Genomic DNA, 14356 nt, shown 5'->3' with positions numbered 1-14356 from the left:
TTCTTTGGGATTTCTTTGGGATTTCTTTGGGATTGCCAGGATTTGGGTTGGGAAATCGGCTTTTTGGGGGGAAACCCGGGATTTGGAGGGGGAAAAAGGGATTTTTGAGGGAGAAAAAAGGGATTTTTGGGGGGAAAAAAGGGATTTTTGGGTGGAAAAAAGGGATTTTCGGGGGGATTTCACGCCGAATTTTTGGGGATTTTTTTGGGAATTCTTTGGGATTTCTTTGGGTTGATGGGATTTGGGGAGAATTTGCGTTGGAAAATCGGCTTTTTGGGTGGAAAACCGGGATTTGGAGGAGAAAAAAGGGATTTTTGAGGGAGAAAAAAGGGATTTTCGGGGGGATTTCACGCCGAATTTTTGGGGGATTTTTTTGGGGATTTTTTTGGGAATTCTTTGGGATTTCTTTGGGATTGCCGGGATTTGGGTTGGAAAATCGGCCTTTTGGGATGGATTTTGGGTTGGAAAACCGGGATTTGGAGGAGAAAAAAGGGATTTTTGAGGGAGAAAAAAGGGATTTTTGGGGGGAAAAAAGGGATTTTCGGGGGGATTTCACTCCGAATTTTTGGGGGATTTTTTGGGGGATTTTTTGGGGGATTTCTTTGGGAATTCTTTGGGATTGCTGGGATTTTTTTGGGATTGCCGGGATTTGGGTTGGAAAATCGGCTTTTTGGGATGGATTTTGGGTTGGAAAACCGGGACTTGGAGGGGGAAAAAAGGGATTTTTGAGGGAGAAAAAAGGGATTTTGGGGGGGAAAAAAGGGATTTTCGGGGGGATTTCACTCCGAATTTTTGGGGGGATTTTTTTGGGGATTTTTTTGGGAATTCTTTGGGATTCCTTTGGGATTGCCGGGATTTGGGTTGGAAAATCGGCCTTTTGGGATGGATTTTGGGTTGGAAAACTGGGATTTGGAGGGGGAAAAAAGGGATTTTTGGGGGGAAAAAGGGATTTTCAGGGAGATTTCACTCCGAATTTTTGGGGGATTTTTTTGGGAATTCTTTGGGATTTCTTTGGGTTGATGGGATTTGGGGAGAATTTGCGTTGGAAAATCGGCTTTTTGGGTGGAAAACCGGGATTTGGAGGAGAAAAAAGGGATTTTTGGGAGGAAAAAAGGGATTTTTCGGGGGGATTTCACTCCGAATTTTTTTGGGATTTCTTTGGGATTTCTTTGGGATTGCCGGGATTTGGGTTGGAAAATCGGCTTTTTGGGATGGATTTTGGGTTGGAAAACCGGATTTGGAGGAGAAAAAAGGGATTTTTGAGGGAGAAAAAAGGGATTTTTGGGGGGAAAAAAGGGATTTTTGGGGGGAAAAAAGGGATTTTCGGGGGGATTTCACTCCGAATTTTTGGGGGATTTTTTTGGGAATTCTTTGGGATTTCTTTGGGTTGATGGGATTTGGGGAGAATTTGCGTTGGAAAATCGGCTTTTTTGGGTGGAAAACCGGGATTTGGAGGAGAAAAAAGGGATTTTTGAGGGAGAAAAAAGGGGATTTTTGGGGGGATTTCACGCCGAATTTTTGGGGGGATTTTTTGGGGGATTTTTTTGGGAATTCTTTGGGATTTCTTTGGGATTGCCGGGATTTGGGTTGGAAAATCGGCTTTTTGGGATGGATTTTGGGTTGGAAAACCGGGATTTGGAGGGGAAAAAAGGGATTTTTGAGGGAGAAAAAAGGGATTTTTGAGGGGGAAAAAAGGGATTTTTGGGGGAAAAAAGGGATTTTCAGGGAGATTTCACTCCGAATTTTTGGGGGATTTCTTTGGGAATTCTTTGGGATTTCTTTGGGATTGCTGGGATTTTTTTGGGATTGCCGGGATTTGGGTTGGAAAATTGGCTTTTTGGGATGGATTTTGGGTTGGAAAACCGGGACTTGGAGGGGGGAAAAAAGGGATTTTTGAGGGAGAAAAAAGGGATTTTTGGGGGGGAAAAAAGGGATTTTCGGGGGGAAAAAAGGGATTTTCGGGGGGATTTCACTCCGAATTTTTGGGGGATTTTTTTGGGAATTCTTTGGGATTTCTTTGGGAATTGCTGGGATTTTTTTGGGATTGCCGGGATTTGGGTTGGAAAATCGGCTTTTTGGGATGGATTTTGGGTTGGAAAACCGGGACTTGGAGGAGAAAAAAAGGGATTTTCGGTTGGATTTCAACTGGAATTTTTTTGGGATTTGCGGGATTTTTTTGGGATTTCTTTGGGGATTCCTTTGGGATTGCCGGGATTTGGGTTGGAAAATTGGCTTTTTGGGATGGATTTTGGGTTGGAAAACCGGGATTTGGAGGGGGAAAAAAGGGATTTTTGAGGGAGAAAAAAGGGATTTTGGGGGGGAAAAAAGGGATTTTCGGGGGGAAAAAAGGGATTTTCGGGGGGATTTCACTCCGAATTTTTGGGGATTTTTTTGGGAATTCTTTGGGATTTCTTTGGGTTGATGGGATTTGGGGAGAATTTGTGTTGGAAAATCGGCTTTTTGGGTGGAAAACCGGGATTTGGAGGAGAAAAAAGGGATTTTTGAGGGAGAAAAAAGGGATTTTTGGGGGAAAAAAGGGATTTTTGGGGGAAAAAAGGGATTTTCAGGGAGATTTCACTCCGAATTTTTGGGGGATTTTTTGGGGATTTCTTTGGGATTTCTTTGGGATTGCTGGGATTTGGGGAGAATTTGGGTTGGAAAATGGGCTTTTTGGGTGGAAACCGGGGATTTGGAGGAGAAAAAAGGGATTTTTGGGTGGAAAAAAGGGATTTTCGGGGGATTTCACTCCGAATTTTTTTGGGATTTCTTTGGGATTTCTTTGGGATTTCTTTGGGATTGCAGGATTTGGGTTGGGAAATCGGCTTTTTGGGGGAAACCCGGGATTTGGAGGAGAAAAAAGGGATTTTTGAGGGAGAAAAAAGGGATTTTTGGGGGGAAAAAAGGGATTTTCGGGGGGATTTCACTCCGAATTTTTGAGGGATTTTTTTGGGAATTCTTTGGGATTGCTGGGATTTTTTTGGGATTGCCAGGATTTGGGTTGGAAAATCGGCTTTTTGGGATGGATTTTGGGTGGAAAACGGGGATTTGGAGGAGAAAAAAGGGATTTTCGGGGGGAAAAAAAGGGATTTTGGGGGGAAAAAAGGGATTTTTGAGGGAGAAAAAAGGGATTTTTGGGGGGAAAAAAGGGATTTTTGAGGGAGAAAAAAGGGATTTTTGGGGGGATTTCACTCCGAATTTTTGGGGGATTTTTTTGGGGATTTCTTTGGGAATTCTTTGGGGTTTCTTTGGGATTCCTTTGGGATTGCTGGGATTTTTTTGGGATTGCCGGGATTTGGGTTGGAAAATCGGCTTTTTGGGATGGATTTTGGGTTGGAAAACCGGGATTTGGAGGAGAAAAAAGGGATTTTTGGGGGCATTTCACTCCGAATTTTTGGGGGGTTTTTTGGGGGATTTTTTTTGGGATTTCTTTGGGGATTCCTTTGGGATTGCCGGGATTTGGGTTGGGAAATCGGCTTTTTGGGGGAAACCCGGGATTTGGAGGAGAAAAAAAGGGATTTTTGGGGGGGAAAAAAGGGATTTTTGGGGGGGAAAAAAGGGATTTTTGGGGGGAAAAAAGGGATTTTCGGGGGGATTTCACTCCGAATTTTTGGGGGATTTTTTTGGGGGATTTTTTTGGGATTTCTTTGGGAATTCTTGGGGATTCCTTTGGCGTTTGCCCCCAGGCCCGGTGGCCCGGCTGGGAGCCGGGGCTGATGCCGCTGGCCGGACGCGGCCGGGCTGGAATGGGCCACGCTGGTCAGCGCCGCCAAGGCCTACGAAGGTACCCGGGGAGCCGGAATGGGGCGAAATCCGGGAATTCGGGTCCGGAAAAACGGGAATGGGGAGCCGGGGATTGGGGGGAGGGGTGGAAAGGGGGGGTTGGGGGGGAAAAAGGGGATTTGGGGGGGGAAAATGGGGATTTGGGGGGGAAAAAATGGGAATTTTGGGGGGGGAAAAATGGGAATTTTGGGGGGATTTAGGGGGAAAAATGGGAATTTTGGGAGGGGGAAAAGGGGGGGGTTGGGGGGGAAAATGGGGATTTGGGGGGGAAAAATGGGGATTTTGGGGGGATTTAGGGGGAAAAATGGGAATTTTGGGAGGGGGAAAAGGGGGGGTTGGGGGGGAAAATGGGGATTTGGGGGGGGAAATGGGAATTTGGGGGGATTTAGGGGGAATTTGGAGGGAAAAGTGGGATTTGGCGGGAAAAATGGGGATTTGGGGGGGGAAAATGGAAATTTGGGGGAGGAATTTTGGGATTTGGGGTTGGAAAAATGGGAATTTGGGGGGAAAAATGGGAATTTTGGGGGGATTTAGGGGAAAAATGGGAATTTTGGGAGGGGAAATGGGAATTTTGGGGGGATTTAGGGGGAAAAATGGGAATTTTGGGAGGGGAAAAGGGGGGTTTGGGGGGAAAAATGGGAATTTGGGGGGGAAATGGGGATTTGGGGGGGGAAAAATGGGAATTTTGGGGGGATTTAGGGGGAAAAATGGGAATTTTGGGAGGGGAAAAGGGGGGTTTGGGGGGGAAAATGGGAATTTTGGGAGGGGAAAAGGGGGGGTTTGGGGGGGGAAAATGGGATTTGGGGGTTGGGAAATGGGATTTGGGGAGGAATTTTGGATTTGGAGGGGAAAAATGGGAATTTTGGGAGGGGAAAAATGGGAATTTGGGGGGGATTTAGGGGGAATTTGGAGGGAAAAGTGGGATTTGGCGGGAAAAATGGGGATTTGGGGGGGGAAAATGGAAATTTGGGGAGGAATTTTGGGATTTGGGGTTGGAAAAATGGGAATTTTGGGGGGATTTAGGGGGAAAAATGGGAAATTTGGGAGGGGAAATGGGAATTTTGGGGGGATTTAGGGGGAAAAATGGGAATTTTGGGAGGGGAAAAGGGGGGGTTGGGGGGGAAAATGGGAATTTGGGGGGGAAAATGGGAATTTGGGGGGAAAATGGGAATTTTGGGGGGGATTTAGGGGGAAAAATGGGAATTTTGGGAGGGGAAAAGGGGGGGTTGGGGGGAAATGGGGATTTGGGGGGGAAATGGGGATTTGGGGGATTTAGGGGGAAAATGGGAATTTTGGGAGGGGAAATGGGAATTTTGGGGGGATTTAGGGGGAAAAATGGGAATTTGGGGAGGGGAAAAGGGAATTTGGGGGGAAAATGGGATTTGGGGGTTGGGAAATGGGATTTGGGGAGGAATTTTGGGATTTGGAGGGGAAAAATGGGAATTTTGGGAGGGGAAAAATGGGAATTTGGGGGGATTTAGGGGGAATTTGGAGGGAAAAGTGGGATTTGGCGGGAAAAATGGGGATTTGGGGGGGGAAAATGGAAATTTGGGGAGGAATTTTGGGATTTGGGGTTGGAAAAATGGGAATTTGGGGGGAAAAATGGGAATTTTGGGGGGATTTAGGGGGAAAAATGGGAATTTTGGGAGGGGAAATGGGGATTTTGGGGGGGATTTAGGGGGAAAAATGGGAATTTTGGGAGGGGAAAAGGGGGGTTTGGGGGGAAAAATGGGAATTTGGGGGGGAAATGGGGATTTGGGGGGGGAAAAATGGGAATTTTGGGGGGATTTAGGGGGAAAAATGGGAATTTTGGGAGGGGAAAAGGGAATTTTGGGGGGATTTAGGGGGAAAAATGGGAATTTTGGGAGGGGAAAAGGGGGATTTGGGGGGGAAAATGGGAATTTTGGGGGGATTTAGGGGGAAAAATGGGAATTTTGGGAGGGGAAATGGGAATTTTGGGGGGGATTTAGAGGGAAAAATGGGAATTTTGGGAGGGGAAAAGGGGGGGTTGGGGGGGAAAATGGGATTGGGGGGGAAATGGGAATTTGGGGGGGAAATGGGGATTTGGGGGGGGAAATGGGAATTTTGGGGGGATTTAGGGGGAAAAATGGGAATTTTGGGAGGGGAAATGGGAATTTTGGGGGGGATTTAGGGGGAAAAATGGGAATTTTGGGAGGGGAAAAGGGGGGGTTGGGAGGGAAAATGGGAATTTGGGGGGGAAATGGGAATTTTGGGGGGGATTTAGGGGGAAAAATGGGAATTTTGGGAGGGGAAAAGGGGGGGTTGGGGGGAAAAATGGGAATTTGGGGGGGAAAAATGGGATTTGGGGGTTGGGAAATGGGATTTGGGATCCTGGGATTTGGGGGGTTGGAAAAGGGGGGATTTGGGGTGGAGAAATGGGAATTTGGGGGGATTAAAAGGGAATTTGGGGGGGGAAAATGGGATTTGGGGGCTGGGAAATGGGATTTGAGGGGGGAATTTTGGGATTTGGGGTTGGAAAGGCGGGAATTTAGGGGGAAAAATGGGAATTTTGGGAGGATTTAGGGGGGATTTGGGGTGGTTTCGGGGTGGTTTTAGGGTGGTTTTGGGCTGTTTCTGGGTGGTTTTTGGGGTGTTTTGGGGTATTTTGGGGTGTTTTGGGCTGTTTCAGGGTGGTTTTGGGCTGTTCCGGGGCTGTTTCAGGGTGGTTTTGGGGTGTTTTGGGGTGTTTTGGGCTGTTTCAGGGTGGTTTTGGGGTGTTCTGGGTGGTTTTGGGGTGGTTTTGGGCTCTTTTGGGCTGTTCCTGGGTGGTTTTGGGGTATTTTGGGCTGTTTTGGGGTGTTTTGGGCTGTTTCAGGGTGGTTTTGGGCTGTTCCGGGCCAGTTTTTGGGATTTTTGGGGTGGTTTTGGGCTGTTTCTGGGTGGTTTTTGGGCTGTTTCTGGGTGGTTTTTGGGGTGTTTTGGGGTGTTTTGGGCTGTTTCTGGGTGGTTTTGGGGCTGTTTTGGGCTGTTTTGGGCTGTTTCTGGGTGGTTTTGGGCTGTTCCGGGGCTGTTTCAGGGTGGTTTTGGGCTCTTTTGGGGTGTTTTGGGCTGTTCCTGGGTGGTTTTGGGGTATTTTGGGCTGTTTTGGGGTGTTTTGGGCTGTTTCAGAGTGGTTTTGGGGTGTTTTGGGTGGTTTTGGGCTGTTTTGGGGTGTTTTGGGCTGTTTCAGGGTGGTTTTGGGGTATTTTGGGGTGTTTTGGGCTGTTTCAGGGTGGTTTTGGGGTATTTTGGGGTGTTTTGGGCTGTTTCTGGGTGGTTTTTGGGCTGTTTTGGGGTGTTTTGGGCTGTTTCTGGGTGGTTTTGGGCTGTTTTGGGGTGGTTTTGGGGCTGTTTTGGACTGTTTCGGGCTGTTTTGGGGTATTTTGGGCTGTTTCAGGGTGGTTTTGGGGCTGTTTTGGGCTGGTTTTGGGTGGTTTTGGGGCTGTTTTTGGGTGGTTTTGGGGCTGTTTTGGGCTGTTTCGGGGTATTTTGGGCTGTTTCTGGGTGGTTTTGGGGTGTTTTGGGCTGTTCCGGGCCAGTTTTTGGGATTTTTGGGGTGGTTTTGGGCTGTTTCAGGGTGGTTTTGGGGTATTTTGGGGTGTTTTGGGCTGTTTCTGGGCGGTTTTGGGGGTGTTTCGGGGTGGTTTTTGGCTGTTTTGGGGTTATTTTGGGCTGTTCCTGGGCGGTTTTTGGGTGTTTTGGGCTGTTTTGGGGTATTTTGGGCTGTTTCAGGGTGGTTTTGGGCTGTTTCGGGGTGTTTTGGGCTGTTCCTGGGTGGTTTTTGGGTGTTTTGGGCTGGTTTTGGGTGGTTTTGGGACTGTTTTGGACTGTTTCGGGCTGTTTTGGGGTATTTTGGGCTGTTTTGGGGTGTTTTGGGCTGTTCCTGGGTGGTTTTGGGCTCTTTTGGGGTGTTTTGGGCTGTTTCAGGGTGGTTTTGGGGTGGTTTTGGGCTGTTTCTGGGTGGCTTTTGGGTGTTTTGGGCTCTTTTGGGCTGTTTCTGGGCGGTTTTGGGGGTGTTTCGGGGTGGTTTTGGGCTGTTTTGGGGTTATTTTGGGCTGTTCCTGGGCGGTTTTTGGGTGTTTTGGGCTGTTTTGGGGTATTTTGGGCTGTTTCAGGGTGGTTTTGGGGCTGTTTTGGGCTGGTTTTGGGTGGTTTTGGGGCTGTTTTGGACTGTTTCGGGCTGTTTCTGGGTGGTTTTGGGCTGTTCCTGGGTGGTTTTGGGGTGGTTTTGGGCTGTTTCAGGGTGATTTTGGGGTATTTTGGGGTGTTTTGGGCTGTTTCTGGGCGGTTTTGGGGGTGTTTCGGGGTGGTTTTGGGGTTATTTTGGGCTGTTCCTGGGCGGTTTTGGGGTGTTCTGGGCTGTTTTGGGGTATTTTGGGCTGTTCCTGGGTGGTTTTGGGGCTGTTTTGGGCTGTTTTTGGGTGGTTTTGGGGCTGTTTTGGACTGTTTCGGGCTGTTTTGGGGTGGTTTGGGCTGTTTCTGGGTGGTTTGGGGCTGTTTCTGGGTGGTTTTGGGCTGTTCCTGGGCGGTTTTTGGGGCGTTTCGGGGCCGTTTGGTGGCCCTGACCCCCCCCCAGTGCAGCGAGCCGTGTCCCTGTTCTCCCTGACCGACCCCGCCCTGAGCCCGGAGCCGCCCCCTCCCCCCCCCGACAGACCCCCGCGGGGGGGGCCCCTCCCCCCCCCCCTCAGGTACCCCCAAAATCCGGGGGGGGGAGGGAGGGGGAGATTTGGGGTTCTCAAGGGGGCTGGGGGGGGGAATTTGGGGGGAAAAAGGGGGAATTTGGGGGGGGATTTGGGGGGTTTGGGGAGAGAATTTGGGGGAAAAGGGGGAATTTGGGGGATTTTGGGGGGTTCGGGGAGAGAATTTGGGGGAATTTGGGGGGATTTTGGGGGAATTTGGGGGGATTTTGGGAGGTTTGGGGGGAGAATTTGTGGGAATTTGGGGGGATTTTGGGGGGTTTGGGGAGAGAATTTGGGGGAAAAGGGGGAATTTGGGGGATTTTGGGGAGGAACTGGGGGGGGTTGGGAGGTTTGGGGGTCGATTTGGGGGAAAAGGGGGAATTTGGGGGGATTTTGGGGGAATTTGGGGGGGGGATTTTGGGAGGTTTGAGGGGAGAATTTGGGGGGAAAGGGGGAATTTGGGGGGATTTTGGGGGGTTTAGGGGTCGAATTCGGGGGGGTTTTGGGGGGAAAGGGGGAATTCGGGGGATTTGGGGAGAGAATTTGGGGGAATTTGGGGGGGATTTTGGGAGGTTTGGGGAGAGAATTTGGGGGGAAAGGGGGAATTTGGGGGGATTTGGGGGGATTTTGGGGGCTTGGGGGTCAAATTTGGGGAAAAAGGGGAAATTTGGGGGGAGTTTGGGGGGTTTGGGGCTCAAATTTGGGGGAAAAGGGGGAATTTGGGGGGATTTTGGGGGGTTTGGGGAGCGAATTTGGGAGAAAAAGGGAGGATTTGGGGGAATTTCGGGTGGTTTTGGGGGATTTGGGCAGCTTTTGGTTGGATTTGGGGGAATTTTGGGGAATTTTGGGGTTGATTTCGGTCACTTTGGGTTGTTTGGAGCCTTTTTGGGGCCATTTTGGGGCTGGTTTGGGCCATTTTGGGGCCGATTTTGTTGCATTTTCGGTGCTTTTTTCCCTCTTTTTTCCTATTCCTGCCCCTCCCAATCCCAAATTTTCCCAAATTTTCCCAAATTATCCCAAATTTCCCTCCCCCCCAGCCCCTCCCCCGCCCCCCTGGACCTCCCAGGAAAAGTTTCCCAGTTGGAAGCGATGCTCAAGCAGCTCCACAGCGACCTGGAGAAGGTGAGGGGCCCCCAAAATCCAACTTTTTTACCCCAAAATCCCATTTATTTCCCCAAAATCCCCATTATTCCCTAAAAATCTCCTTTTTCCCCCCCAAAAAAACCCAAATTCCCTTAAAAATCTCAAAGATTCCGTAAAGAATCCCCAAAAATTCCCTAAAAAATCCCAAAGATTCCCTAAAAAATCCCCATTATTCCCTAAAAAATCTCCATTTTCCCCCTCAAAAAAACCAAAATTCCCTAAAAAATCCCTAAATTCCCTAAAAAAGCCCTGGTTTTCCCCAAAATTCTCTCCAGAATTCCCTCCAAACTCCCGGATTTTTCCCTAATTCCCATTTTCCCTCCAAATTCCCTAAAAAACCCTTCCAAACCCCCCCAAAAATACCCTTTTTCCCCTAAAACCACCGTTTTCCCCCTAAAAAATCCCCATTTTTCCCATAAAAAAGCCCCATTTTTCCCCTAAAATCCCCGTTTTTTCCCCTAAAAAATCCCCGTTTTTCCCCCTAAAATTTCCCCATTTCCCCCTAAAAAATCCCCTTAAAAAGACCCCATTTTCCCCTAAAAAAAAACCATTTCCCCCTAAAAAATCCGTGTTTTCTCCTAAAACCCCCATTTTCCCCCTAAAAAACCCTCATTTTCCCCCTAAAATCTCCCCGTTTTTTCCCCTAAAAAATCCCCATTTCCCCCTTAAAAACCCCCATTTTCCCCCTAAAAAACCCCCATTTTTTTCTCCTAAAACCCCTGTTTTTTCCCCTATAAAATCCCCATTTTTTCCCCTAAAAAAATCCCCCTTTTTTCCCCTAAAAACTCCCCGTTTTTTTCCCCTAAAACCCCCATTTTCCCCCTAAAAAATCCCCATTTTTCCCCTAAAAAATCCCCGTTTTTTTCCCTATAAAATCCCCATTTTCCCCCTAAAATTTCCCCATTTTTTCCCTTAAAAAATCCCCATTTTCCCCCTAAAAAACCCCCATTTTCCCCCTAAAAATTCAAGGTTTTTTCTCCTAAAACCCCCATTTTCCCCTAAAAAATCCCCGTTTTTTCCTCCTAAAACCCCCATTTTTCCCCCTAAAAAACCCCCATTTTCCCCCTAAAAAATCCCCATTTCCCCCTAAAAAATCCCCATTTTTCCCCCTAAAAAACCCCCATTTTCCCCCTAAAAAAATCCCCATCCCCATTTCCCCCTAAAAAATCCCCTTAAAAATCTCCATTTTCCCCCTAAAACTCCCCATTTTTCCCCCTAAAATTTCCCCGTTTTCCCCTATAAAATCCCCATTTTCCCCCTAAAAACCCCCATTTCCCCCTAAAAAATCCCCTTAAAAACCCCCATTTTTTCCCCCTAAAAATCCCCATTTTCCCCCCTAAAAAACCCCCATTTCCCCCTAAAAAATCCCCTTAAAAAACCCCCATTTCCCCCTAAAAAATCCCCATTTCCCCCTAAAAAATCCCCTAAAAAATCCCCATTTCCCCCTAAAAAATCCCCTTAAAAATCCCCATTTCCCCCCTAAAAAACCCCCATTTCCCCCTAAAAAACCCCCATTTCCCCCCTAAAAAAACCCCCATTTCCCCTAAAAAAAATCCCCCATTTCCCCCTAAAAAAACCCCATTTTCCCCCTAAAAAACCCTCATTTTCCCCCTAAAATCTCCCAGTTTTTCCCCTAAAAAATCCCCATTTCCCCCTAAAAAATCCCCTTAAAAATCCCCGTTTCCCCCCTAAAAAATCCCCCCTAAAAAACCCCATTTTCCGCCTAAAAATCCCCATTTTCCCCCTAAAATTTCCCCATTTCGCCCCTATAAACCCCCATTTCCCCCTAAAAAAATCCCCATTTTCCCCCTAAAATCCCCATTTTTCCCCTAAAAAACCCCCATTTCCCCCTAAAAAATCCCCATTTTCCCCCTAAAAAACCCCATTTTCCCCTAAAAAATCCGTTTTTTCTCCTAAAATCCCCATTTTCCCCCTAAAAAACCCTCATTTTCCCCCTAAAATCTCCCCGTTTTTCCCCCTAAAAAATCCCCATTTTCCCCCTAAAAAATCCCCTTAAAAAACCCCATTTTCCCCCTAAAAAACCCCCGTTTTTTTTCTCCTAAAACCCCTGTTTTTTCCCCTATAAAATCCCCATTTTTTCCCCTATAAAATCCCCATTTCCCCCTAAAATTTCCCCATTTTCCCCTAAAATCCCCATTTTCCCCCTAAAAAATCCCCGCTTTTCCCCCTAAAAATCCCTGTTTTTTCCCTAAAAAATCCCCATTTTTTCCCCTATAAAACCCCCATTTTCCCCCTAAAATTTCCCCATTTTCCCCCTAAAATCTCCCCGTTTTTCCCCCTAAAAAGTCCCCGTTTTTTTCCCCTAAAACCCCCATTTTTCCACTGAAAAAACCCCCGTTTTTTCCCCAAAATCCCCATTTTCCCCCTAAAAAAAACCCATTTTCCCCCTAAAAAACCCCCATTTCCCCCCTAAAAAATCCCCCCTAAAAAACCCCATTTTCCCCTAAAAAAACCCATTTCCCCCTAAAAAATCCCCTTAAAAAACCCCATTTTCCCCCTAAAAACCCCCATTTTCCCCCTAAAAAAAAACCATTTCCCCCTAAAAAATCCCCTTAAAAACCCCCATTTCCCCCCTAAAAACCCCCATTTTCCCCCCTAAAAAACCCTCATTTTCCCCCTAAAAACCCCCATTTCCCCCCTAAAAAAAACCCCATTTCCCCCTAAAAAACCCTCATTTTCCCCCTAAAAAATCCCCATTTTCCCCCTAAAAAAACCCCCATTTCCCCCTAAAAAATCCCCTAAAAAACGCCCATTTTTTCCCCAAAAACCCCCCCGTTTTTCCCCCATTATTCCCCCCCCTCTCCCCCGGCATTCCGTACGAGCCCCGGGGCCGGTTCCCGTCGGTGCGAGCCCCCGGGGCCGGTTCCCTTCGGTGCGAGCCCCGGGGCCGGTTCCCTTCGGTGCGAGCCCCCGGGGCCGGTTCCCTTCGGTGCGAGCCCCGGGGCCGGTTCCCTTCGGTGAGAGCCCCGGGGCCGGTTGCCGTCGGTGCGAGCCCCGGGGCCGGTTCCCTTCGGTGCGAGCCCCGGGGCCGGTTGCCGTCGGTGCGAGCCCCGGGGCCGGTTCCCTTCGGTGAGAGCCCCGGGGCCGGTTGCCGTCGGTGCGAGCCCCCGGGGCCGGTTCCCTTCGGTGCGAGCCCCCGGGGCCGGTTCCCGTCGGTGCGAGCCCCCGGGGCCGGTTCCCTTCGGTGCGAGCCCCCGGGGCCGGTTCCCTTCGGTGCGAGCCCCGGGGCCGGTTCCCGTCGGTGCGAGCCCCAGGGCCGGTTGCCGTCGGTGCGAGCCCCGGGGCCGGTTGCCGTCGGTGCGAGCCCCCGGGGCCGGTTCCCTTCGGTGCGAGCCCCGGGGCCGGTTCCCTTCGGTGCGAGCCCCGGGGCCGGTTCCCTTCGGTGCGAGCCCCCGGGGCCGGTTCCCTTCGGTGCGAGCCCCGGGGCCGGTTCCCTTCGGTGCGAGCCCCGGGGCCGGTTCCCTTCGGTGCGAGCCCCGGGGCCGGTTGCCGTCGGTGCGAGCCCCGGGGCCGGTTGCCGTCGGTGCGAGCCCCCCGGGCCGGTTCCCGTCGGTGCGAGCCCCCGGGCCGGTTGCCGTCGGTGCGAGCCCCGGGGCCGGTTGCCGTCGGTGCGAGCCCCGGGGCCGGTTGCCGTTGCCACAGGAGAAGGCGGCCAAGGTGTTCCTGCAGGCCGAGGTGGCCACGCTGCGCCACAACAACCGGCGCCTGCAGCAGGAGTCCAGCTCGGCCGCGCGGCAGCTGCGCCGCTTCGCCCGCATCTTCTCCGGCGCCGCCGAGCACCCCGAGCCCTGAGGGGGCTACCCGGAGCCGGGAGAGGGCTACCTGGAGATCTGAGGGGGCTACCTGGAGCGCTGAGGGAGCATCGGGATCGTCTGGAGCGCTGAGGGGTCATCGGGATCGTCTGGAGCGCTGAGGGACCACCTGGAGCGCTGAGGGGCTACTTGGAACTCTGAGGGGCCACCGGGGCCACCTGGAGCCCTGAGGGGCCACCTGGAGCGTTGAGGGACCATCGGGATCACCTGGAGCGCTGAGGGGCCATCGGGAGCACTGAGGGGCCACCTGGAGAACTGAGGGAGCACCGGGACCACCCGGAGTGCTGAGGGGCCACCGGGGCCACCTGGAGCACTGAGGGGCCACCTGGAAACCTGAGGGGCCACCCGGAGCGTTGAGGGACCATCGGGATTACCTGGAGCACTGAGAGGCCACCGGGGCCACCTGGAGTGCTGAGGGGCCACCTGGAACTCTGAGGGGCCACCGGGGCCACCTGGAGCCCTGAGGGGCCACCGGGCTGGGCCGGGAGCCGCCGGGATTCGGGAATTCCCTCCCGGGGCTGCGGAACCCCCCCTGGGGCTGGGATGGATCCGTCGGGAATCGGCACCTTGGGAATGGGAATCGGCGCTGCCGGAGCTTCTGTGGAGCTCTGAGAGGGTCCAGAGGGGCCTGGGATCATCTGGGATCCATTTGGGATCGTTTGGGATCCGTTTGGGATCCGTTTGAGATCTGGGATTCCCTCAGAAGCTCTCCCGGGGCTGAGGAACCCCCCCTGGGGCTGGGATGGATCCGTCGGGAATCGGCGCTGCCGGAGCTTCTGTGGAGCTCTGAGAGGGTCCAGAGAGATCCAGAGGGGCCTGGGATCCATTTGGGATCCGTTTGGGATCGTTTGGGATCCGGGATTCCCTCAGAAGCTCTCCTGGGACTGAGGAACCCCCCCTGGGGCTGGGATGGATCCGTCG

At 50.9% G+C, this 14356-nt stretch overlaps 1 protein-coding gene across 1 annotated transcript in view; it reads left to right on the top strand.

The window, feature by feature from the left end:
* LOC138100607 (signal-induced proliferation-associated 1-like protein 3) overlaps positions 1-13489 on the top strand; it is a 76082-nt gene extending 62593 nt beyond the window's left edge. The window contains 5 exon segments of the mRNA XM_068998482.1: positions 3684-3722; positions 3724-3781; positions 8357-8468; positions 9497-9581; positions 13266-13489. Coding sequence (XP_068854583.1) covers positions 3684-3722; positions 3724-3781; positions 8357-8468; positions 9497-9581; positions 13266-13415 — 444 coding nt within the window. The 3' untranslated portion in view covers positions 13416-13489.
* The last annotated feature ends 867 nt before the right edge of the window (positions 13490-14356 follow it).

The sequence above is a fragment of the Aphelocoma coerulescens genome, unplaced genomic scaffold (genome assembly GCF_041296385.1).
Source record: "Aphelocoma coerulescens isolate FSJ_1873_10779 unplaced genomic scaffold, UR_Acoe_1.0 HiC_scaffold_118, whole genome shotgun sequence".
Classification (NCBI taxonomy): Eukaryota; Metazoa; Chordata; class Aves; order Passeriformes; family Corvidae; genus Aphelocoma; species Aphelocoma coerulescens.
This window is presented reverse-complemented; position numbering and strand designations above follow the sequence as displayed.